General features: G+C 37.5%; 2 protein-coding genes across 4 annotated transcripts; one reads left to right on the top strand and one right to left on the bottom strand.

Moving 5' to 3' along the window:
- Window positions 1–1,247: 1,247 nt before the first annotated feature.
- psmb11b (proteasome 20S subunit beta 11b) lies at window positions 1,248–3,629 on the bottom strand. The gene has a single exon (XM_051880898.1). The coding sequence runs from the start codon at window positions 3,622–3,624 to the stop codon at window positions 2,425–2,427; it is 1,200 nt and encodes a 399-aa protein (XP_051736858.1). The 5' UTR covers window positions 3,625–3,629; the 3' UTR covers window positions 1,248–2,424.
- A 1,139-nt stretch (window positions 3,630–4,768) lies between these two features.
- On the top strand, window positions 4,769–24,566 carry LOC127505397 (protein sel-1 homolog 3-like). Of its 3 annotated transcripts, none has more exons than XM_051880894.1 (23): window positions 4,769–4,959; window positions 7,495–8,023; window positions 8,549–8,675; window positions 9,608–9,729; window positions 9,995–10,110; window positions 10,233–10,297; window positions 10,745–10,868; window positions 10,997–11,126; window positions 12,597–12,734; window positions 12,815–13,038; window positions 14,811–14,990; window positions 17,650–17,772; window positions 18,170–18,310; window positions 18,505–18,567; window positions 18,654–18,830; window positions 20,167–20,294; window positions 20,498–20,581; window positions 22,347–22,428; window positions 22,537–22,612; window positions 23,017–23,111; window positions 23,227–23,354; window positions 23,798–23,973; window positions 24,156–24,566. In XM_051880894.1, exons 1-23 carry the CDS (start codon window positions 4,912–4,914, stop codon window positions 24,368–24,370), a joined length of 3,291 nt encoding a protein of 1,096 aa, XP_051736854.1. In that variant the 5' UTR covers window positions 4,769–4,911; the 3' UTR covers window positions 24,371–24,566. The 3 variants fall into 3 exon arrangements, with proteins under 3 accessions (XP_051736854.1, XP_051736853.1, XP_051736855.1); XM_051880893.1 differs by having other exon boundaries at window positions 24,141–24,566; XM_051880895.1 differs by lacking the exon at window positions 4,769–4,959 and adding an exon at window positions 5,000–6,066 and having other exon boundaries at window positions 24,141–24,566.
- The last annotated feature ends 1,022 nt before the right edge of the window (window positions 24,567–25,588 follow it).

Below are 25,588 nucleotides of genomic sequence, written 5' to 3'. Positions count from 1 at the left end.
TAGAGAAGCACTATGAAATGCCAATGTTTTGTCTAATTTATGGTTGCTCTAATCAGATCAAACTGATAAACCACAAGGAGCTTTTATCGTGTACCAATAGTTGGCCTGTAATCCTGTGTCTGCGGTCGGGAGGAGCCGATAATGCTTGTGTGTTCAGTGACCGCTTTTTCAAAAGTTAATACATCTTGCATTTGCAAAGTAGTATGCCTCCATATGCTTTCATTTATTTTCTGGAGTAGAAGGATGTCCGTGCCGGTTGCATAAAGCACCTTAAGTGTAATTTTCTGTAGTATAACATATGTTATGGAAAACTTCACCTTAAGTGTTACATGGAGTGAGCAGGTTCAATCCAAGTCTTCTTACGAGACATGATTGGCCGCTTTATATGATAAACATTTTAATTTAAGCATTTATTCACATAAACATTGATCAAATTACATATGTATACCCTACCTGTATTTACAAATAATGTGTCCATGACAACAATAGAATTTTATAATGGCAAAACCCGGGTCTCTGTCATGAAACACTTTAAGGGATTATATCAAAGACTTAATATGCAACACCCTTAAGTCATTCCCAAATTGGGGAAATCATGCCTCATTCTTAAGGGAAAAACTTGAAGTGCTTTAAGCAACCGGGCAATGGAGAAGTTGCTTACAGTCTTGAAGACAGGCAAATATTTCAGTAGAAAAATCGCTCCTCTTTATAATGTATGGATCACGTCCAACATATGATTTTCTGTTTATACCTCTCTTGTAATAGTGCCTAAACCAGTACATTAAGGACTTTCCTCCATCTCCTCCATTCTGCTTTTCGCTTCCTGCCCTTCATCTGAATTTTGCTCGTCATCAGAATCACGTGATTGGAAACAAGCTATTGGGAATTACAAGAATTACCAAGAACAAGAAGCTTCATTTTTATATAAAACCATCATATAAAAACCCTTATATTTGGCTTCCATATAGGATTCAAACTAATGAAAGAAGTGAAAAGTGAACTTCTAAAGTGAAGGATTAGTTGTGAGGGAGATTAATGAAATAAAATACAGAGTCTGTCAGAGATTTTCATCACACATTAAAAAACAGCAATCCCTTCTGTATCCTGTAGGGGTCATTACAATGCTTTAACCTCCACAGCCTTCCACTGTTGGCATGAATGTAAATCCGTTGAGCCTCCAGCTAAATGATGTGACATCAGCAGGTATTTGAAAACTTTTAAAACACAGCAGAGACCAAAGACACATCTGACACACATTTGTTTATTACAGCATGAATATGAACAGATGTGCTGTAGAACGTCAACGTGTGTAGAACAGCATACTAAACCAGGCAAGGGTGTAGAGTTACAATCAAGCTATTTTAAGGTATAAAGAAATATTTTTTCAAAGAAAAAAACGTTTAAATATATCATTTTGGAGATCAAATTTAAGGCATAAAATTATTGACTAAAGGGAGACTTAAATATATAAATAAATGTTGTTTTCTGACATTTAAGACAGACTAGATATGTCTGAATTACCTACCTGAAAACCTTTTTCATTTGTATCTTTGTTCTATTATATGTATTTGTGCTATTGCTTGTAATTTGTTTATTTGATTTTATTTTACTAATTACGTTTTACTTATCTTTAATAATGTTTTAAATTTATATTAGTTAGACTAATTATGATTCAATTTCACTGGTCTGTAAAATGTTGGTGTCTTAACGCTATTTATTAGAATACAAGGAATACAAGGAAAACAATAAGTATTTTAATTAATTTATTTATGACTTTTTTTGTAGTGGGGCCACAATTTGGCAGGGCAAGTAAAAATTTGAATCATGGCTCAACCAGGACAATAGAAAAAAATCCTTAGCATTGAGTCCTGATTTCTGCTCAATCTTACGAGTTTATACTTGAACTTTATATTCTTCATTAGTCATTACATTAGAAGTGGTCAAAAAGTGGGTTGATCAAAAAGTTTGTTCACTCAAAAATTAATAACAATATCATTCTAAACCCATAAGTTCTTTTTTTCCTCATAAACATAAAATTAGATTTTTACCATAATGCCCAAGATACAATCAAAGAGAGGGGGCTGAAGCTTCTGACATTCAGCAAAATTATTTAACTATTAAAAATACAAAGTACTACAAAAATATGCCACACAACTCATGCAGACATTCTGCTAATCATCTCCTTTTGTGTTCCTCAGAAAAAGAAAAATCATACAGTTTTGGATAAAAACTTCCTTTTTGGTTTTCTTTAAAAAAGCTCAGTGTGAAACACTAATAACTATAAATTTTACTGAATTATCAACACATGTTTGTCTTTGCATCTTTTTTTTTTTTTTTTTTTTTGCTTTGCTATAAAAATCATTTTCTCATCATTCATGTTTCCAAAATCTGCCTCATGTTTCTCCTCAAACTATATCTCTATCATCACATTTTAAAATTGCTTTCTTTTCTGTTTTTCTCTCCTCCACTCTCTTTCTCTCCCTCTCTTTCTCTCTGTAATACTCCTCTTTCAAGTTTTCCCTCTCTCTGCGCCTCCACCCTTTGGGCAGTAACATGGTAGAGATCTACATTATTGCCCGAGTACGCGTCTCTGTATGTGGCTCTGTATACGGCCTCCCTGGCGACTGAAGCGGCCTCCTGTACGCTCATTCCCCAGTAAACGCTGCTGTCCAGGATCGAGTATGCGTATGGAGAGCCCGATCCCACAGAGAACAGCTCCCCCTGCAGGCGCAGCCCGTCACTGCACACATAAACAACCCGTGGGCCACATATTCCCGAACGAGGTTTGACCATTTGTTGAGCTGGAGATTTACAAACTGCAGGAGCAGCTATGAACGGCTGGGTTGCTGCTGATTGGCTACATGAATCGCTTGCTAATATTTGAGTGGTTGTGGTATTTGCATATTTCTCTGTAATTGGTTGCTCATCTTTTTCTTCATCCCCATCCCATCCACACAGAGTGGCTGCGACGCACAGCTCAGTGCCTTTGAATGGATGCAGCATGTGAGACAGCAGCTTTGCGGCGCCCCCTGTCGACAGCCTACGGCGGTGTCGAAGCTGGTACAGTCTGAGCTCTCGAGCCAGGATGCGCTTCCAGAGCGCACAATCAGCTGAGGTCCCGGATGTGGTACCAACCAGGTGAGAGTGGATGGGCAAGACCTTCGGTGAGGAGGGACAGGCCACCTTCCCCGAGCAGCTGGAACGCGTGTCGGCTGCGGCGATCACACCTCCCTGGAACGCGAAGCCGAGAGTTGTGGTACCGTGAGAGAGAGTGAACGGTAAAGGAACGGAGGGAGAGATGGAGTAGGGTGTGGGTGAAGGAAGAGAGATGGACGGCAATGAGGGATGCTGATGGTCTATATTCAGTAGGTTTGTCGGCGCTGAACCGAGGCTAATTTGACCGAAGTTTATCGGGCTTTGTGTGAGGTATTCCGCTATCGGCATGTAAAATTCCAAAGGACTCAGAGCGCCCCTCCCAGGCAGCCATGTAGAGAAAGCTTCTCCGTGAATCCCCCCTCCGAACAGATGAGTGGAATCCTCCGGCATGAAGGACTGTGAGAGAGGAGCATTCCATTGAGGGAACAGAGGGGCGGTCTGCAAGCCGCATACATCTTGCAAAGCCATAAACTATTGCGTAGATAGACAATAAATTGTAACTCTGTCAATTATTACACTGTATGACATAAACTGCAAAAACATGTCATAGTTTTTCAGGCACTTTACTTGGAAGATTTTTTTGTTATTTCTTCAATATTGTCCCCTCATTTGTATATCTCATCTCATTCCCACATGTGGGTCATTTTAATATGTTTGTTTTGGGTAAAAAAGTCCTGGATTACTTCAGCGTTCTTGGTGTTTATATCTTCTTGTGGTGATGATAGGCTGTTGAAACAAAAATCAAACATGCCCGGCCACTTCCCTAGACCACTGCTCTTCTTACTCTGTTCATTTCCAGAATTTACTCTTATGGAAAAACAAAAGCAATGAGTGCCAGGTCCAGCATAAATTATCCAACTCTCAGTCCACTTGATGTCTGTTTTCAAAGTTCAGTCTTAACCAACTAGTGCCTCAGTACATCTAAAATAGTTCAAAATCCCCTTATATACGCGCCATTCCGTGATTGACTCAACCAGAAACGCATGAAAATGCCAAAGTAAGCCTTTCAACCCAAGCTTGACTATACACACCATGAAATTTCATTTTCAAAGCATGTCAGTTTTGTGCTGCTGTGCTGTGTACTTTGGAAAATCTGTGTATTATAGATGTTTTTTATTTAATTGGGTAATACTTTAGTTTAATTAATTGTCACTATTAATTAATTATAGCATGCATATTACTAGGATATTGGCTGTTTATTAGTACTTATAAAGCATGTTAATGCCTTATTCTGTATGACCATATTCTACATCCCTTAATCATACCCAGTACCTAAATTTAACTTATCTTACTAATTATTATTAAGCAGTAATTAGACGTTTATTGGGGCAAAAGTATTTAATAGTTAGATAATAGTGAGAATTGGACCCTCACTAGAAAATGAAAAGAAAAGAAAATAGTTCATGTAACATTTAGTTTGACCTCCTGGGATACGGACGAACAACACTTTCATGATAAGGTTAACCTTAGCATTTCTTATAAAAGTGAAATCAATGACTTCAGCGTTCTGAACTGTCAGTAGCGTTCTCAGTCGCGTCGCTGACAGTGCTGATGAGGCGAGTCCACGCATAATCAGAGTGTGGCGTATACAGTGACACACAACAAACACACCTGTTATTCTCACACACGGAAGGGCGCGAGACGCAATGAAACATGTCGTGACAGTAAACAGCTAAAGTTTTAGCGTCATACTAACCTGTGAATGTTGCGTTTGATCGCTTTGACACCGCGCGTCGCGTTCATTAGATAGTGAAGATGAGAGTTGTGTTGAGTTTCGTCTGCGCAGCTGTCGTGCTCTCACCGGTAAGACACTTGCGACTTTATTTTCACTTCTATGCAACTTTAATAGTTGCTCGAGTTTCAATGTCATCTTTAAACATCTTTTACTTTAATAACATGGGTCTAGTTTTGCGTGCTATTGTTGTTATTTAAAGAAAGAAGTGATTTATTAGTACTTGTATGTTAAGCTACAAAAAGTACCACGTTGACCTAAAATATGTACCACGGTACATATTTCCTGAAGTATTATTCCCTGAAGTTTCTTGAAAGTACTATTGTACATGGTGTGGGGTGTTATTAAACTTGTAATCCAGTACAAAGACAAACAATTAGCCTATATTTTGCTTAAAGATAATGACCCCTGTTACTTAATAAGATTTTTTTTTTTTTCCCCATTGTGACATTAAGCACATCTTCCTGATTATCAGTAGCCTACTGTGCTGTGGGAAAATCTCATTGCTAATGCTAAAAAGATAACACATAACAACAACAACAACAAAAATGGATAGGCTGATTTTCCTAACTAAATAAAGGTTCTTTATTGGCATTGATGGTTTCACGAAGAACCTGTAACACCCAAGGAATCTTTCCATTACAAAAGGGTTCTTTATGGAAAAGATTCTTAAGATTATTAAAATATTCTTCACACTGTTAAAAAAAAAAAATGTGATTTTAACAGTAAAAGATTACTGTAAATTTAACTGTAAAAATGCTACAGTAAAAAAAAAAAGAAAGTTAATTGGTTAACAGATACTTAAGTATCTGTACTATATACAGTGAATAACTGTAATAGATCTAACCGTACATTTAAAAATACTGTTAAATTTACAGTTTTTGGAAGTGAAAAAGACCAAATCATTGTATAATTTACAGTGAAAAAACGTAAATTGACATTCCCAGAATTCCCTGCGTGACACTTCACATTTGATGTATTTTCGTTGAAATAACTGTTTATTAGTTTTTTCTAATCAGTTGTGTACATTAGGGTTGTATGTTACATCTAATGTTGTGAACCTTCTATATATTAGTATTGTCCTTCTCAGCCTGTGGAAAAGCTGCTTGTGATGAGCTTTGATTCATCATGTGACTCTCATCACCACTGTGCTTGGTGGTTGTCAGTGTATTACAAAGGTACAAAACAAATATTAGTACTTCAATAAGCTGGTAAATTAAAAGTATAGCCATTAATTAGCCTTTATATATATATATATATATATATATATATATATATATATATATATATACATTAAATCTTAAATCTGTAAAACCTAAAATGCTGCTATTGTATTTTTTTTACGGTAAATTTCTGGCAACCACAGCTGGTGGTTTTTTGACCTTAAATTTAAATAAAACAAATTTTTACAGTGTAAGAAAAACATGAACTATTCACTCTGAACATAAACTGTTCACTTTTAAGAACTGTTGACTGAAAGGTTCTTTGAGGAACCAAAAATAGTTCTTTTATGGCATTGCTGAGAAAATCCCCTTTTGCAACCATTATTTTTCAGATATTATTTGCTTAAGGGATTAGTTCACTTTCAAATGAAAATTAGCCCAAGCTTTACTCACCCTCAAACAATCCTAGGTGTATATGACTTTATTCTTTCTGATGAACACAATCAGAGAAATATTAATAAATATCCTGACGCATCCGAGCTGTATAATGGCAGTGAGCAAGACCAACTAGTATGAGCTGAAGAAAGTGCTTCCATCCACATTCATCCATCATAAACGTACTCCACACAGCTCCGGGGTTAATAAAGGCCTTCTGAAGCGAAGCGATGCACTTGTGTAAAAAAAATATCCATATTTAACAAGTTATAAAGTAAAATATCCTTTCGTATTGAAGTTACGAAGAAAGTGTAAACTGGCGTCGCATCAGTTACGCTTTTTCCGTAAGTTGAATAGGGAAGGCGTAGGACGTAGCGTAAGCTTTTTGACCTGCAGGAGTTTTACACTTTCTTCGTACATTGAATACAGAAGATGGTCTAGTGGAAGCTAGATATTGTACTTCATAACTTGTTTAAATATGGATATTTTTTACACAAATGCATCGCTTCACTTCAGAGGGCCTTTATTAACCCCCCGGAGCTGTGTGGAGTATGTTTATGATGGATGGATGTGAATAGAGACACTTTCTTCAGCTCATACTCGTGAACCCTGTTCACTGCCATTATAATGCTCGGATGCGTCAGGATATTTATTAATATTTCTCTGATTGTGTTCATCAGAAAGTAGAAAGTCATATACACCTAGGATGGCTTGAGGGTGAATAAAGCTTGGGGTAATTTTCATTTGAAAGTGAACTAATCCTTTAAGTAAATAAATAAAATTAAAATATCACAATGCAAAAAGAAAGAAAGAGAATCCTAATGCAAATTTATCTGGGAGTAAAATATGATCCTGACATTTCAGCCAAACCAATATATGATCTGGATTGTTATTTCATAGGGTCCCATTTGTTTGTCTAAATGTACAAAATTCGGCAAAAAAAGATGTTTGATAAGCATCTAATGTTTCATACTGATGTGAAGTGTGGGTCAATCTGTCTCTCTAAAGGTTTGGTGTGAGTCTTCTGACACTGATAGGACTCGTCATGCAGACTTTGTGCAGTTTGAACAAGTTCCTGCAACAGTAATGGACAAGTGCAGTGTACAGGTCCAGTATAACTGCTCTGCTGCCTGCCGAATCGGTGTCGAAATTGTTATCTCCACCCCAACAAGGACAGGAGTGATAGTCTACAGACGGACCTGGACTAACCATAAGAGATTTGGAAATCCCAGATCCAGAAAGGTTGCTCTGGTGTTTCCTCCAGCTGTGCTATACCAGAGAGACTTTTTTGTCAGGCAACCGTTGGAGACGTGTGATGTGCTGCTGAGGGCCTGGCTGCTTCATCTGGAGGAAGAGGAACTTGGTGGCAACCATGTTGAAGGATATGACCGATCTCTTGTGAGAACGTCTACCTTTTTGAGGACACTACCAACATCTCAACGTCCAACATATCCACAGACAAGATCGGTCTCATGGGGCGCATGGCTGATGTGGCAGCTGACCAAAGATAGTGTGAGAAAATGTCCACATGAGTCAGGTGGGAAACTAAACGGCCAATCAGAATAACTGGAAAATTTAAAAAAAGAATAGTTAACAAATAATGTAATGATTTACCTTTACCCTCATTCCATTAAGAACAAATATGTTTGTATTTGTCATTATTCACTGAAAATCTCATTCACAATCATATTCATATTCCAAAATATCACAGCAGGTTTGCCATCACTGACACCAACCCTTTGTCTGTTCCAACCCGATCTCACTGCAGTACTTAAGTATTTTATGAGGTGGCTAATTCGTACAAATTGGTAGTGAGATAGCGTTGTCTGTTCCCCACACAAGTCAGTTTGACAGACCACTTGGTCATGCTGAACTGTCATTATGTCATTTGTGTTCCACTGAAAAAAAAAGAAAGACATGATTGTAAGAAAGAAAAAAAAAGAGAGTACTAGTTTAGATTGTTTGAAGATACTGTATTGTCATGATTTAGCAGGTGCATCAATAACAGATTATACTTGTAAATTCTGTTGCATCATTTATTCATTCTTTCATGACTTTCCAGACACTGTGGATATCCTTACTTTTCCATTTGCGAGTACTGGTGAGAGGTTTGGGGTGATACACACATTCTCCCCCTTCAAAAACAGAGATCTAGAAAGGAGACGCAGCCTCGCTGTCAAACAGCCAAGGTCAGACTTGCTTTCAAGAGACTTCATTCAATGAAATGAAATTGTCCCTCCTGAAATGTAACCATGAGTTTTTCATCTGTTTAATCATCCAACCAGGAAAAAAAATATATAATTTAGAGAAGTGCCTAGCAACAGCCTGGCAACCACCCAGAAAACTACCAATGCCCTAACGATTACTCAGAACATCTTAGAAACACCCTAGAGACGTCTTTGCACGCAGCTGTACACTGTCTATTGAAGGGTTCATCAAATCCAGTCCTAGAGGTCCATTGCACTGCAGTTTAGTTCCAACCCTTATCAAAGGTCTTCAGAGTTACTAGAAAATTGCAGATAGGTGAGTTTAATCAGGGCCCGAACTAAACTCTGTGGCCCTCCAGGGCCAGATTTGAGGAACCCTGGTCTATAGCACCACCATAGCCACTACTCATAACACCTTAGCAAACACCTGAGCAATACCCTAGAGACCACCCAGAATAGCCTAGCAACACCCTAGTCATCACTTAGAATACCTTAGCAACACCCTAGAAACGTCTTTGCGTACACTGTCTATAGCACCACCATAGCCACTATTCATAACACCTTAGCAAACACCCTAGCAATGCCCTAGAGACCACCCAGAACAGCCTAGCAACACCCTAGTCATCACTCAGAATACTTTAGCAACATCCTAGCAATTTTATAGAAACAACTTAGAAGACCTTAGTAACAAACTGGCAACACCCCTACAATCACCCAGAATATTTTAGCCTAGTAAAGCCCCTGTTATCACTCAGAACACATTAGCAACACCCTAACAATGTTAGGCACCTTAGAGCACCTTAACAACAACCTGCCAACATCCATGATAGTTTTGTAATGCTTAAAATGTTTTGGAATTTGTATAAGGTGTTTGATACACTATTTTTGAAACTTGCATCATCTCCTCTCTGCAGTGCGGCCCTGTCATTGTGGATCTACTTGCTGAGCTGGTGCGGCCAGTCGGTGTGTGGGATACTCAAGCATGTTAATGAACACAGGAACTATGGAAGCCCGCTCATTATTCTGTCTGACACAGGTAGAGCAAGTCAGTGCGCATTCCATCATGTGCCATTGCTGCATGAAATAAACTCAAGCAAATTTAAAGGAATAGTTCACGCTCATCTGAAAAATTCTAAAACTAAAAACTAAATAAACTCTCATGAAACCCTAATCAAAAACTCCCAAGTTATACAATAAGTGCATGAGAAACAGGCTGAAATTTAAGCTGTTATTTACTGAACTATGTATTATATTTCCATATACACGTTAAATGTGATGTGCCAGTTTGTCTTGGTCCTCAGGCAATATAGTGCTGCAGGTGCAAATGGTGGATGGAGAAGAACAGGCGTTTACAGCACACACAGCATTACCCCTCCATACCTGGATCCGTTTGGATATCTTCTTTCAGGTGTCAAAGGTACATCAACCATATTCATATATGCTAACTGACACTGAATACATACAGAAATACTTATGATGAACCATCATTCAGATGTGAATGTATTAGAAAGTGAACTTTTGGACATTTTTTCATGTCAGGCAAAACTCACAATCACAAAGGTCTTACCTGCAGGACAGACGTCAGAGAGCACTCATTTTTTTAAGTAAGTCATAACGTCTCATCTTCACTAAAACATATATATATATATGTAATGTTTATTATTATTACTACCATAAAAGGTTAGAAAGAGTAAGCAAATTTAGAAAGATTTTTCATTTTAAGGTGAACTACCCCTTTAACCAGTGTCTTCATAATAATAAAACATATATAAAATAATATTAATGTAGCCGCGAAGAAATTGCACAAAATATTAATATATTTTTTTTCCAGAGAATTCATATAATACTAATTAATGACAGAAATGTTTCTCTAGTTTCAAGTATACACCCAAATGAATTTGTTATTTTATTTATTTTTTAATACTGTTTTTTTTAAACAGTTTTTTTTATACCCATTTTTATAGTGTTGTTCATGTTTAGTAAAACGCAGCAATTCTTTCTTTCTTTCCTTCTTTCTTTCTTTCTTTCTTTCTTTCTTTCTTTATATTCAGTTTTCGTCAGCCTGTTAAATTCAATGACACATCAGGATATTTTGTGATTGGTGGATGCAACTACATGAAGGGGTTTCATGGCTATTTTGGGCCAATCAGATATTATCGTTTAGGCTCAGAAAAGGTGAGTCCAACTCTCTTATCAATGGTTAAATGCATATGACAAAATTTATTTTGTCAAAATTAAACACATGATGCAGCATGCATTCAGACATTCTTATGCCTTAATATCTTGTATCATTTCTATTCAAGGTGAAAAACCCCCTGTCCCCTGTCAGGACGCTAAAAGAGCTGGACCGACTCCACAGACACTGTGAGGAAATGCAACAGGTTACTGAGCACTATCTGGAGGCATGGAGACAGAACCGAGACATCTCTAGAGGTCAGTTAAAATCAGTGTTGGGGCTAACACATTACAAGTAACGTGAGTTATGTAATCAGATTACTTTTTTCAAGTAACGAGTAAAGTAATGCATTACATTTACAACAAAATAATCTGAATGACTTTTTCAAATAAGAAACTTTGTTTTCCCATTTATTGACTGACATAACAAAACAAAAATATCAACTTTATTGGACAATATCTTCCCTTCTGTGTCATTCTCATACGTTGTTTACGTCCAGCGCTTCCAAGGATAATGACAGGGAAGAGAAGAGATTGTTGAATAAAGTCGTTATTTTTGTTTTGTTTTTGCACACAAAAAGTATTCTCTTCGTTTCATAACATTAAGGTTGAACCACTGCAGTCACGTCGACTGTTTTAACAATGTCTTTAGTACCTTTCTGGACCTTGAAAGTGTTGATTACAGTATCTTACAGAAGTGAGTACACCCCTCACATTTTAGTAAATATTTTATTATATCTTATCATGTGACAACACTGAAGAAATGACACTTTGCTACAATGTAAAGTAGTGATTGTACAGCTTGTATAACAGTGTAAATTTGCTGTCCCCTCAAAATAACTCAACACACAGCCATTAATGTCTAAACCGCTGGCCACAAAAGTGAGTACCCCCCTACGTGAAAATGTCCAAATTGGGCCCAATTAGCCATTTTCTCTCCCCTGGTGTCATGTGACTCGTTAGTGTTACAAGGTCTCAGGTGTGAATGAGGAGGAGGTGTGTTAAATTTGGTGTTATCGCTCTCACTCTCTCATACTGGTCACTGGAAGTTCAACATGGCACCTCATGGCAAAGAACTCTCTGAGGATCTGAACAAAAGAATTGTTGCTCTACATAAAGATGGCGTAGGCTATAAGAAGATTGCCAAGACACTGAAACTGGGGAATCTACCTTTTAGAATTGATTACCTCAAACGATTGCATTCCCAAACATCAGGCATCCGCCTCCGAGCGCAAGAAAACATAACAGCATCTGTTATAGTTTGTCATCTACATACATATTATTATATATATATATATATATATATATATATTTTTTTTTTTTTTTTTTAATTTATGTGCCCTCATAATTTTGAATCAGAATAACTTCCCCTTTGCAGCAACATCTCTTCTCTTCTCTGATGACGAGGGCGGGGCAACCTGTCACTCGCATGAGATCCACCAATAGCAAACCACAACCATCCAATAAAATTCCCCATGGACAAAATCAAGCCCCGCCCTACATTTTTTCTTGTTCAGGAAGCCGCTTCACTCTGATATACATCACAATAGGGAAGAAAAGTCTATTGCAACTTCTGTTTCATGCTGACTTTAAAAACACCAGCATGAATGAAATTGAGAGATTTAGTCCTTCAAAATACAGTGTCAGAGTGGACAGCAGATGAGTAAATGATGACAATTTTCTTTTTGGGTGAACTGTTTCTAAAAACTTTGTGTTTTTGATTATCAGATGTTTGTGAGTCTTATTATGGAGACCTTAAGAGGAAGTTTGGTCGTAGGGAATGCACACAAACTTGGTCGTGGGACCAGCAAAGAAGATTCAACATCACCCTGAAGCTTCTAGAAGACCATCAGGACTTCATAACAGGTAGTAGGAGTTTAACACTGTACTGTGTAATGTGAACTACCGATGGCTCTTGGTAGAGCGTCTCTTCATCTGTTCCTCAGGTCTGGAGAGCAGTGGTGGACATTTGTTGCATCTAAGCCAAGTGATTTTCCAGGATGTGATAAAGACAATAAGTAAAGCAGAGGAATCTGACGGTGGCCTGGATCTCATGTCAACTATCATTGAGCAGCTTCAGGTGTCCTCCTGCTGGGGTCACCAGCACTCCTCTCTCCTGCTCGCTACCCTGCACCTGGCTGGCCTGGGCATCTCTGTGGACCTGGAGCAGGTGGGAATGAGATCACCTGAGCATTCAGTGGCCATTATGAAAGAGCAATATAATTCATCCTAAATTCAACATGAAATCAGAATTACTTTCTTAATACCCTTTTATAAGAAAAGGTTCTATATATAGAACTAACTTACTAACCTTAAAGGTTTCTGTCAGGTGCTTCATATATGGGCCATTCTATAGAATTAGTGCAAACTGCTGTCCCACAACCAAAAAACACATTTAAGTATTCAAATTTAAATGTTTACTAAGATCTCACAATAATATTTAAAATATCAGTAAGCTTAATATATATAAAATTATCATTTATTGGGTACTTTCAATTGGTCACTACCAAAACAGTGTATGTTTTAGTCCATTGACTGAGACTGATTTTAACCACACTTCTACATTTTTGATCAGGAAATTTTCCTGTGTCCCTCCCTCTTTCATAGTAGATAGGTACCATCATTTAGAGTTAAAGGGTTAGTTCACCCAAAAATGAAAATAATGTCATTTATTACTCACCCTCATGTCGTTCCACACCTGTAAGACCTTCGTTCATCTTCAGAACACAAATTAAGATATTTTGATTAAATCCGATGGTTCAGTGAGGCCTGCATTCACAGCAATGACATTTCCTCTCTCAAGATCCATAAAGGTACTAAAAACATATTTAAAACAGTTCATGTGAGTTCAGTGGTTATACCTTAATATTATAAAGCGACAAGAATACTTTTTGTGTGCCAAAAAAAAACAAAATAAAGACTTTTCAACAATATAGTGATGGGCCGATTTCAAAACACTGCTTCAGAGCTTTACGAATCGAATCAGTGATTCGGATCTCCTATCAAATGGCTAAACTGCTGAAATCATGTGATTTTGGCACTCCGAATCACTGATTTGATTTGTAAAGCTCTGAAGAAGCCCTTTAAATGTGTTCAAAAGTCTGAAAATCTGTGTGTAACTTTGAGGGACATCACTACCAAACACCTTTTTTATGCAATTAAGCAAACTTTTTTGAGTGTTATTCCATAAAATTTAGTTTTTATGTGTGTACAACTGTTCAGGGGTGCCTTTCCTGAAAGCATCGTTAGCCAACTATGGTTGTAAGTCCCATTGAACTCTATTGGTAACGATGAACTTGCGACCGTAGTTCACTTTGGGAAATGCACCCCAGAACTGTGCTAGCTAACCATGTGCCGATCATCATATTTGATATATGAAGGCTTTTTACAGTTCAGAATTATGTAATTACGACATGGCGTGAACGCAACAATTTTATGGATTTAGTTTTAATTAATTTTGTTTTAATTAATTTTTTATTTAGGTTAAATTTTATGAATTGAACACCATGTAAACATATTTTATCACATGAAAAAAAAAAAAGTTAAATAACCTATTAAACATGAAAGTATTACGCAATCATTTAAGACATTTTTCCTTACAGTTCTTTAAAATTGAGTCAAGAACCATAGGGTTCAATATAGAACCCAATTTTAGTTGACATGTACTTGCAAAGTTACTTATAGTTACTTATTTTTACCTGTTTGCCTTCATAAACCTTCATCAAAGTATAACAGTTTGCGTAACTAAACACCTTTCTCTTTTGGATGACATCACCTAGGCCAAGTAGGCTATCAGCTTCTTTTTTGTTTTATGTTGACTAAAGTATTAATTTGATAAAAAGATACAAAACAAGAGCTACAAGAGAAACACAGTGGTGCCGGATACAAAATTGTTTGGTACAGCAATATTGTGTTAAAGTTTGCTCGTGATCTCTTTCTCAGGGTCATGTTTATAGTTTGATAGGCGGGGTCTCTGATGACCGACTCGCTCTGATGCATTTGGGATACAAGCACATGCAGGGACTTGACGGTTTCCCCAAAGACCAGAATACAGCATATGGCTACTATGCCAACATTGGCAAACAGACCAGCATTGACCGCGATAAAGTACAAGACTCTTTGGTGAGTTACACTTTTTATACTGAGATTAGTAATGCATACATATTCTCAATTGACTTTACAGGTATAGTACATTAGTAATTTTATATATTATTATAATTTAAATATGTATTATATTTAAATTATATAGACCCCAGAGGTGTAAAATCCAGGGGTCAGAAAGTAAAAGTCCTGCCATATGTTTATTCTACCCATGAACTCAGCCAGCTGATTTTACTAATTAGTTCTACGTCCTGGCTGAAAAACTGTGCTAATTAGCAAATCCAGGTGATTGGAATATGAAAAATACTGAGGAGGATTTTTACTTTCTGAACCTGGACTTTACACCTCTGATAGACTCTGATTTGTGATAAAAGCATTGGATAATTATTTCAGATGAATTACTATAAACTAGTCCTGTCATTTCAATTAATGAAATGATTTGAGCATATATATGAACATTTATATGCAGTCACATATACCAGTATTTGCTGATAATAGTCCCAAATAAATGAAAGAATTGAATAAACGTTAAAATAATACAATAGAAGAATATTTTTTCCAAAAACATTAATTGCATAAATAAATGCATTTGTAAAGACGATGACTTGAGTACACCTCTTTTCAATTCCAGAATTTAAATTAATTTTAATATTTTGAACTATCCTGGGACATAAAAATGACACATAATATATATATATATATATATATATATATATATACAGTGCCCTCAACAATTATTGGCACCCTTAGTAAATATGAGCAAAGGTGGCTGTGAAAATAAATCTGCATTGTTTATCCTTTTGATCTTTCATTCAAAAAATTCACAAAATTCTAACCTTTCATCGAAGTAAAACAATTGAAAGTGGGGGGAAACTCATATTATGAAATAAATGTTTTTCTCCAATACATGTTGGCCACAATTATTGGCATCCCTAGAAATTCTTATGACTAGAATATCTCTGAAGTATATTCCCATTCATATTTAAATTTTTTAGCAGACTAGGGTGATCATGAACATGAAATTGTCCAGCCATGACTTCCTGTTCCACAGGAGTGACACAATGATGTGCAGCAAAAGATTGTTGAGCTTCACAAAATAGAAAGTGTCTGTAAGAAAATAGCTAAAGCATTGAAAATCTCCATTTCCACTATCAGGGCAATAATTAAGAAGTTCCAATCAACTAAAGATGTTACAAATCTGCCTGGAACAGGACGTGTGTCTAAATCGTCCTAATGCGCGGTGAGGAGGAAAGTTTGAGTGGACAAAGACTCTCCAAGGATCACAGCTGGAGAATTGCAGAGATTAGTTGAGTCTTGAGTCTCAGAAAGCCTAAAAAAAAATATCAAACAGCACCTACATCCCCACAAGTTGTTCGGGAGGGTTTCAAGAAAAATGCTCTCATCCAGAAACAATCTCCAGCATATTCAGTTGTCAGACAAGACTGGAACTTCAAACAGGACCGGCTTCTATGGTCAGATGAAACTAAAAAAAGAGCTTTTTGGCAGCAAACCCACCAGATGGGTTTGGTGCACACATGGATAAAAAGTACCCCATGCCCACTGTTAAATATACTACTGGATCTTTAATGTTGTGGGCCTATTTTTCTGCTGGAGGTCCTGGGCATCTTGTTCAAATACATGGCATCATGGATTCTATCAAATACCAACAGATAAAAATCAAAACCTGACCACTTCTGCTAGAAATCCTATAATGGGCCGTGGTTGGATCTTCCATCAGGACAATGATCCAAAACAAACATCAAAACCAACACAAAAATGTGTCACTGAGCACAAAATGAAGCTTCTGCCATGGTCGTCCCAGTTCCCTGACCAGAACCCTAAAGAAAATGAGTGGAGTGAACTGAAGAGAAGAAGCACCAACATGGAGCTGGGAATCTGAAGGATCTGGAGAGATTCTGCATGAAGTAATGGTCTCTGATCTCTTGTCAGGTGTTCTGCAAACTCATCAGGCATTATAGGTGAAGACTCAGAGCTGTTATCTTGGCAAAAGGAGGTTGCAAAAAGTATTGAATAAAAGGGTGCCAATAATTGTGGCCAACGTGTTTTGGAGAAAAACATATATATATATATATATAAACATCAATACAAAGATTACATTTCTAACAGAAAGACAATATAAATTTAGAGTATTTAGTAAAAAAACAAAACAAAAAAACAAACAAAAAACAAAAAAAACAAAGTTATTCATAATTCAATTCCATTTTTTAAACATGTTTAAATGAGACACTAAATTCAATTTTATTTCAGTCATAAATATTTCTGGTCAATTCCAATCATGTAGACACTACAGACTACAGAACCTAAGGGAATTAAATTTGCAAATGCTCATTTGCTAATAAAATAGTGCCTTAGGTGTATCTCTTGTTTATCAGCGAGCACAGTCAAATATTTAGAAAAATGACACTGCTGAAATTTGTTAAGCTGATTGTTAATGAAATATCGAAATTTTATGAACTTTAGTAAACACACCCAGACTCATTGTCCAGCTGAAAATCTTGTGTCATCAGGTTAACTAGTGGTTTGTACAGTACAGTATATTGAGGGCATGTTAACACACACTGGTTTGATGTAAAATAATATTGTCTGAATGGAAATGATATTGTCTGTGTTTCTACTATATAGTAAAGACAACTATGCAGTCTGTCTTTCTTCTCTGCAGCAAACTCCCACAGAACATGTTCATTTAAACAATGACGACGAGCTCAATACCCAAACGGGTGAACTGGGTGACATTGTGCAGTATTTGAAACACCAGGCCAACAGAGGAGATATAGAATCTCAGGTCTTCATTTTTTTTTCTCCTCTGTTTCTCATGATCTCTCTTTATCTTTGGGTATATATCAAGTTAAACCTTTAACTATTGATTTTAGTTCTTGTCATTTAGAACATCACAATGTGCTGAAGATCTAGAGCCAGATTCACTAAAAATTCTTAAGAATTACATTATTTTTAATTGCCATTTGCTTCTTATTTCTGGACTTAAGAAGATTCTGAATTCTGGAAAAGATTGTTTTTAAAAAAATCATTGTACATAACTTGTTAAAGTTTACAACTTCTTTTTTAAATCCCCAAAAATAATGGATGAAATTATGAAATAATCGTCAGCAGAGGGACCTTTTGTTACTTTTTTTGAGATTCTCAGCTATTGTAAAAGCATTGTGGACTGGTGTTTCTTGTAGAAATCTTTGGCCAGGATGCATCTTTGGGGCAGTAACGGGGTGGAGAAAGACGTTCGAACAGCGGTCATGTGGTATGCCAGGAGCGCCCTGCAGATGGTTGATCCCACGGCCATGTACGACTACGCCATTCTCCTCCTGAAGGTAATCCACGGGTTACATGAAAATCTCTTTAGCCGTATCTTTTCAAACATTTGCATTGTAAAAACACATACATTGCTTGTTTTGTATAAATAGAAACTCCTGATACAAGATTAGGAAAATATATGTAAAGTGGTGTGTATGTATCTGTAGATACTTTCAAGACATCCCATCACGTAGTGTTTGTGCTTGAACAGGGCACAGGAGTGAAGAAGAACCGAACACTTGGCCTTGAGCTTCTGGAGAAAGCTGCTGATATGGTGAGTGCACATACAGTACCAGTGCGCATGTGGTTGTGTGTAGAAGTGTTGTGATTTCTATAATGGGCCATGTGTGTTTTTCTCAGGGTTCTGTAGAAGCTCTGAATGGACTTGGATGGTACTACAGTACCATAGTAAAGGATGGAAGAAAGGCCCTTCAGTATTTTGAGTTGGCGGCTCAAAACGGCAGTCGTGATGGGCTCTTTAATGTTGGATTGTACCAGTTAAATGGTGCCAGTCCTGACAAACCAGACAGGAATGAGGTCAGAGGATGTACATTTAACATTCAATGGATAGTTTAAACTGAAACAATCATAATTTTCTTACCCTCATGATGTTCCAAACCTGTGTGGTTTTCTGTAGAACACAAAAAGATGTTTTAAAGAATCTTTAAGCTTCTCTTTTCCATAAAGTGAAAGTATATTCACTCTATAGAAAAAAATGACAAAAAAAGAGTTGCTGTCAGGTTTGAAAAATATGACAAAAAGTGTTACTGTTAAGTATGAAAAATGACAAGAAAGGTCTGCTGTCAAGTTTGAAAAATAACAAAAAAGAGTTGCTGTCAAGTTTGAAAAATGACAAGAAAGAGGTGAGGTGTGTCCCAATTCGAATGAAGTGTGAAATGTTGGACACTTCATGAACTCAACTGTCGCAGCTTTAATTACGTTGCGGAGGGGGAGGAGGATCAGACTCCGATGTTGAATGACAAAATAAACATATACAATTCATACACTACATGGATGAGTACATAGTGCATAAGTACATAGTGTATAGTGCGCCATTTGGGACGCAAAGGTGCTGTCAACTTTGCAAAATTGCAAAGTGGTGCTGTCAAGTTTGAAAAATGACTAAAAGTGGGACTGTCAAGTTTGAAAAATGACAGATGTGCTGTCAAGTTTGAAAAATGACAGATGTGCTGTCAAGTTTGAAAAATGACAACAAAGATGTGCTGTCAAGTTTCAAAAATGACAAAAGGGGGCAGTCAAGTTGCAAAATGACAAAAAGTGTTATTGTTAAGATTGAAAATAACAAAGATGTGCTGTCAAGTTTCAAAAATGACAAGAAAGAGATGCTGTCAAGTTTGCAAAAATGACAACAAAGAAGTTGCTGTCAAGTTTGAAAAATGACAAGAAAGAGGTGCTGTCAAGTTTGAAAAATGATGAAAGAGGTGCTGTCAAGATTCAAAAATTACAAAAAAGACCATTAGAGTAAAAAAAAAAAAAAAAAATTCATACAACTTGTGTGTGATGATAGATAGATAGATAGATAGATAGATAGATAGATAGATAGATAGATCGATCGTCTTCTGAAGCCATATGGAACTTTTGTGAGATCATTACCTGGAAATTGTTCTTTTCACCACAGCTATCAAATTTCATTCTTAATGCATTGTGTTCAGTTATAGGACCAGAGAGTATGAGACCATATTACCATGTTCAATTATGAGACCATGAAAACCAGTGGCATTGAGATCAAGCCTGGCACCAAGAGTCATGAGTTTGAATTCTCTCATGCTTTCTTCTGTCATGAAAACATTATACTGATAAAAATGTGTTTATGGCACAAGTTAATGGTGCATTGATCTCAATGCTTTTTCAGACTGCTGCGTTCCACTACTTTTTGCGTGCGGCTCAGTTAGGTCATGTGGATGCCGCTGTGCAGTCGGCATCATTTCTCTCCACTGGAACTGTACAAGGAGTGCCGAAAGATCAAGACAAAGCTGTGCTGTAAGTCACACTCATCTATTTTATCATCTATGGCTTTAATTAGTACAGCAGCCATCACACAAGGATGATAATTTACTGGAAAAAATATTGAGAAATTTTACAGATTTGACAAAACGTATTTATGAATGCAAATGCTGCCATGCTAATCTGATGTTTTATCGTTTAATTTGTATCTCACTTTTGTTGGGTTTCTGTTTCTTCAGGCTGTTGAAGCAAGTCAGTGAGATGAATGGCCACCTGGGCTTCATGGTTAAAGAAGCTCTTCAAACTTATCAAAGAGGATCATGGTGAGAGATCCATCCCTTCATTCATCCCTCCCTTCATTCATCCAGCCCTTCATCCATCCACCCCTTAATCATCCATACATCCCTTCATTCATCCATCCATCCATCTATCCCTTCATTCATCCATTTTTATCCATCCTTCCGTCCATCCATACTTTTATACATCCATACCTTTATCAATCCATCCATCCATCCCTTTGCATCATCCATTGTTTTACCCATACCTATATCTATCCATCCCTTCATTCATCCATCCATATCTTTATCATCCTTCCATCCATCCCTTCATCCAACCACCCATACCTTTATCCATGCCTTTATCATTCATACCTTTATCCATCCACCCATCCATCCCTCCCTCCCTCCCTCCCTCCCTCCATATTTTTATCCATACCTTTATCCATCCATACCTTCATCCACCCAACTCTTCATCCATCCACCCATCCCTCTATCCCTTTATCCATCCTTTTATCTATACCTTTATCCATCCACCCCTTTATCCATCCCTTCATTCATCCACCCATATCTTTATCATCCCTCCATTCATCCCTTCATCCAACCATCCATCCATACCTTTATCCGTTCGTACCAATATCCATCTATCCATCCCTTCATTCATCCATCCATCCTCCCTCCCTCCACACCTTTGTCCACCCATTATTCCATCTATCCCTTCATCCATCCTTTTATCTATACCTTTATCAATCCAGCCCTTTATCCATCCATCTTTTCATTCATTCATCCATAATCCATCCATCCATCCATCCCTTTATCCGTTCGTACCAATATCCATCTATCCATCCCTTCATTCATCCATCCATCCTCCCTCCCTCCACACCTTTGTCCACCCATTATTCCATCTATCCCTTCATCCATCCTTTTATCTATACCTTTATCAATCCAGCCCTTTATCCATCCATCTTTTCATTCATTCATCCATAATCCATCCATCCATCCATCCATCCACATCTTTATCCATTAGTGGTAAAATGGATTGTAGTTGATCTGTGATCCGTACAGACCAGGCCCCATGGTTCAGCATGCATGTGATTCACAGATTAATTGCAAAGTTTAACCATATAGAGTGAAAGTTTATCATTTGCACCTGTGTTGTCTTGCCAATTTACACATTCAAGCCATTTTAAACAGTTACAGCACAAGAAGATGCAAAAATGTAGCGATTTATGGTCTTAAATATTAATATTAATATTTAGTATTAATACTAATATTGAGTTTTTGATCACACATCATCTAAGGTTGGGGGAGTCATGAGGGTAAGTAATTAATGGGAGAATTTTCATTTTTTGGTGAACTAACCCTTTAATATTTTTCCTGGAGTAATATTATGTTAGGGTATCTGTACTTTTACTGTACGTCGTCCACCACTGCCTCCATCCACCCCTCCATACATTTATCCACCCATCCATTCATTTATTCCTTCATCCATCCTTTTATCCATACTTTTATCCATCCATCCCTTTATCATCCATGCATCCATCCATCCATCCCTTCCTTCATCCATCCATCCATCCATCCATCCCTTCCTTCATCCATCCATCCATCCATCCATCCATCCATCCATCCTTCACTTCATCTAATTTATTAGTATAACCCTCATTTCTGCTTTTGTGTTCATGAATATTGTAATGAAAAAAGTAACAGGCACATTATTCAGAATTATTTTGTATTCCACTAAAGAAAGTAAGTCATACTGGTTTGAAATTACATATTTCTAAAAGTTTGTGTGGATATTTATTTTCTGTTCAAGGGATGAAGCGTTGGTGAAATATGCCATGCTAGCAGAAACTGGTCTCAGTGTGGCACAGCACAATGCCGCCCATCTGTGTGAGGTGAACATCTTTTATATGTCCCCTAATCAGCCAGTCCATCCGTCTCAAGATTTCATTTCCTGGTTGTTGATGTTTTTTATACCATTCACCTAAAGTACGTGTTTCTAGGTGTTAAGCCACAGTTCTGCCTGTCAGTGGAGGTTTCACAACTACTCCACCTACAATCACATCCCTCATGAAGCTGGTGAGCCTCTGCACAGCAGAAATACAGCAGTGACAACTATAACATACAACTTCATCTGTTTAGAAGAACTATGATTTTGCAAACACCTTTTATGACTTTGAATTAAGGCATTCACATTTTCATACCTTGCATTTTATGTATCAAAAATATGCACAATTCAAAATATTTTATATCACTCTTTTTGCACAATTTAACAAATTACAGCTTGATTTGAAATGATTCACAATAAAAAATATTCTATCCCCCAGTGATATTTATATAGTATATCCATAATATTTTCCTTTATTTTTCTCATATTTGTCTCAAGCATGCTCTTCACTGACACTGCTGTCAAAACAAGTACACTAACTACATGCTGTCCTCCTTTCTGCCTTCTTCTGTTACTGTTTCTCTGATTTCTGCAGGTTTGTTGCGAATGGGAGATTATTACTGTAAACTGGCTGATATGGTGAAGGCCATGTACATGTACAGTACAGCAGCAGTGCATGGCAGTCCTCAGGTACACACATGGTTTTACTGTACAGCTAAATAAACCCTCACACATCCAGTTTTTTTTTTTTTTCTTTTTTTTTTTCTCAATAATTTGTGTATAAGTATTTTGTGTGAATTTTCAGGGACTCTTTAATCTGGCCATGTTAATTGAAGAAGGTTATGAAGTTCCAGACATAATTCTAGATCAGATGGCAATCTCAGCCTCACACAATGGGAACCGGAGCGTTGTTGTGGGAAATCTATTATCCAGGTCTGTATGTTCTACACTGTCTGTCATTTGCTTGTTAATTTCATGTATGTTTTTTGAAAGAAGTATGGTGGCAGTATGGTGTGTCTGAACAGTTGTTTAGTTAAAGTTATAGTAGCCTATAATATATAGGCCAAAAAAGCTTCACAAAGGGACTTGATTTAAAGGTAATTTACAAAAAAATCTGCAACAAAACTAATGTTCAAAAGTCTGGGGTCAGTAAGATTTTTTTTAATATTTAATATTTAGTTTTAATAGTTAATATTTAGGGCTTTTAAGGGCTATTTAGGGTTAATTATTTTTAATGGAATGGCATGCACCAGTAAATCATTCACAATAAGACAAGCAATGTGCACTTTAAGAAAAGTGGAAGGTCCTCACAGTACAAGCAAAAACACTTGTGTGTGTGAATCTGTTCTCTCCTCATGGTACTCGTCCCTCTGTAGATGCAGGGAGTTTGAGGAGGGGGACGTGACTCCCTGTTCTTTAGTCCTGTGGAGGATCCAGTTAATCCAAGCATGGAGAGACTTCACACACAGCTCTGTTCAGCTGACGCTGGCCTGTGGGATTGCCGCCATATTCAGCGTTTTTGTAATTGCTGTGCTATTACGAACTCTTCTAGGTAAAATTTCTACTACTAGGAGATATCTAAATAGACATTTTCCTCATGTGGTCCATTTTAGTTTTCACCAAGACCAAAAAAATGTTTTCCATAATCATTTTCCACCCTCTCACTTTTCCAGTATTTCATTTATAAATAAAAAAATTTTTGTACGCTTTTACCATCAGCATTTTACTCTACAGCTTTCCTGTCCACCAACCAATCATCAGGACGACATGGTGAACCAGCAGTTGGCGGGCAAGAAATCAGGGAGATCAGCACACATCAGCAGCAAAGTTACTGGCCTACAGTGGCCCACAACAGCCATTCACTGCAGGAGACATCTGATTTAGTCGTCACAGTGACTGGAGTGTGTGTGTGTGTCATCTTTATAATGTTCATTTCCCATCTGCTTTGAACACTCGATCAACACGCTTTACTTCAGGTTACTGCACAGGAATTGAACCAGTATAAATGTACTGAATTCGCTCTGGATGCAGGCTTTTTGGTAACCTATGTTGTTTGCACTCAGATTGATCTATTTTTATTTTTATTATTTAGGTAAAGGTATGTTTGAATGTTTGCGGTGCAAATAAATGTCACATGATACCTCAGACTGTTCTCTTCCTGTGGGTTTTCTTTCATTCAAACAGCTACACTACACGTGTATCAGTTTTCAGAGAGGGAGGACCAAGACGCAAATGAGCAGACGAGGGGTTTTATTAACAAGACTTGAGACAGCAGGGAGAGTGAGGCGTGAAACACGGTTCGAACAGTAGGGCAGGGCAGATGACACGATGACAGGCAGGAAGGATGACCACTGAGACCGTCAGTAAGTTGGCGATGACGCAAGTACAATAGAGGCGGCTCCAAAGGAAAGGCCAGGCAGAAACACAAGGAACTCGTAGCTTGATAGACGGCTAGCTAACACCGGCGCCATCTTACAATCCCCTCTTCCCTCTATCCGCCTCCGCTGGTACGCTCGCCAGTAGGCCTTTGAAATCAGCTTCCCTTTTTAAAAAAGCTGGTGTAGGATTTTTGTCTGTTAGGACATGACCGGAACAAATGCTTTCCCCCACATAGGCTGCAGCTCTTTGATTCTGGACAGCATGTAGCTACATGTCCGATGATCCACGGAACCGGCACTGTTGGCCTGCATAGTTCGCCTTCACGTGGCCTTGAGCGCCGCACCTCCTGAAATACACTGGCTGCCCAGGATAATGAAGAAATCCTCTGTTTGACCCCATGAACAAGGATCCTGGTGGGAACACTAGGCCTCCCGGCGACGCTGGGTCTAAGTTTCACCAGGTACCTCAGTTTGCCCGTCGAGATGCCAAAGCGTTCTTTTAAGCACTCACCCCCTTTCACTGTCTCGCAGTATCTAGCCAGGAATGTTAACACATTTCCGTATTCCACTAAAGGGTTGTAGAGGTGGATTATCAAAGGTAAAAAGTCTTGAGCAAAGACTGGAAAGAGCTAAGGAAAGGGCCTTTCAAACAGTGATGGTCTTTATTCTTCTCCCAAGCTTCAAAAAATGCAACACATCCCTTAAAAGTTAAGTCCATAAATCCAGAAGATGAAAAATCTTGCAGACAAAAAAACTAAAGCACAAATTCCAAAAACTTCCCTTAAGACA

This window comes from Ctenopharyngodon idella, chromosome 22, assembly GCF_019924925.1.
Source record: "Ctenopharyngodon idella isolate HZGC_01 chromosome 22, HZGC01, whole genome shotgun sequence".
Taxonomy (NCBI): Eukaryota; Metazoa; Chordata; class Actinopteri; order Cypriniformes; family Xenocyprididae; genus Ctenopharyngodon; species Ctenopharyngodon idella.
The sequence above is the reverse complement of the archived record's forward strand: the minus strand, read 5'-3'. Positions and strand labels throughout refer to the sequence as shown.

Bases quoted from the DNA above. Each gene is read 5' to 3' on its own strand.
- psmb11b (XM_051880898.1), bottom strand. From the start codon at position 3,624: ATGGCTTTGCAAGATGTATGCGGCTTGCAGACCGCCCCTCTGTTCCCT.
- LOC127505397 (XM_051880893.1), top strand. From the start codon at position 4,912: ATGAGAGTTGTGTTGAGTTTCGTCTGCGCAGCTGTCGTGCTCTCACCG. The intron at 13,039-14,810 runs GTGGGAATGAGA...TCTCTTTCTCAG, and splicing joins TCTCTGTGGACCTGGAGCAG to GGTCATGTTTATAGTTTGAT. The intron at 23,112-23,226 runs GTACACACATGG...GTGAATTTTCAG, and splicing joins CAGTGCATGGCAGTCCTCAG to GGACTCTTTAATCTGGCCAT.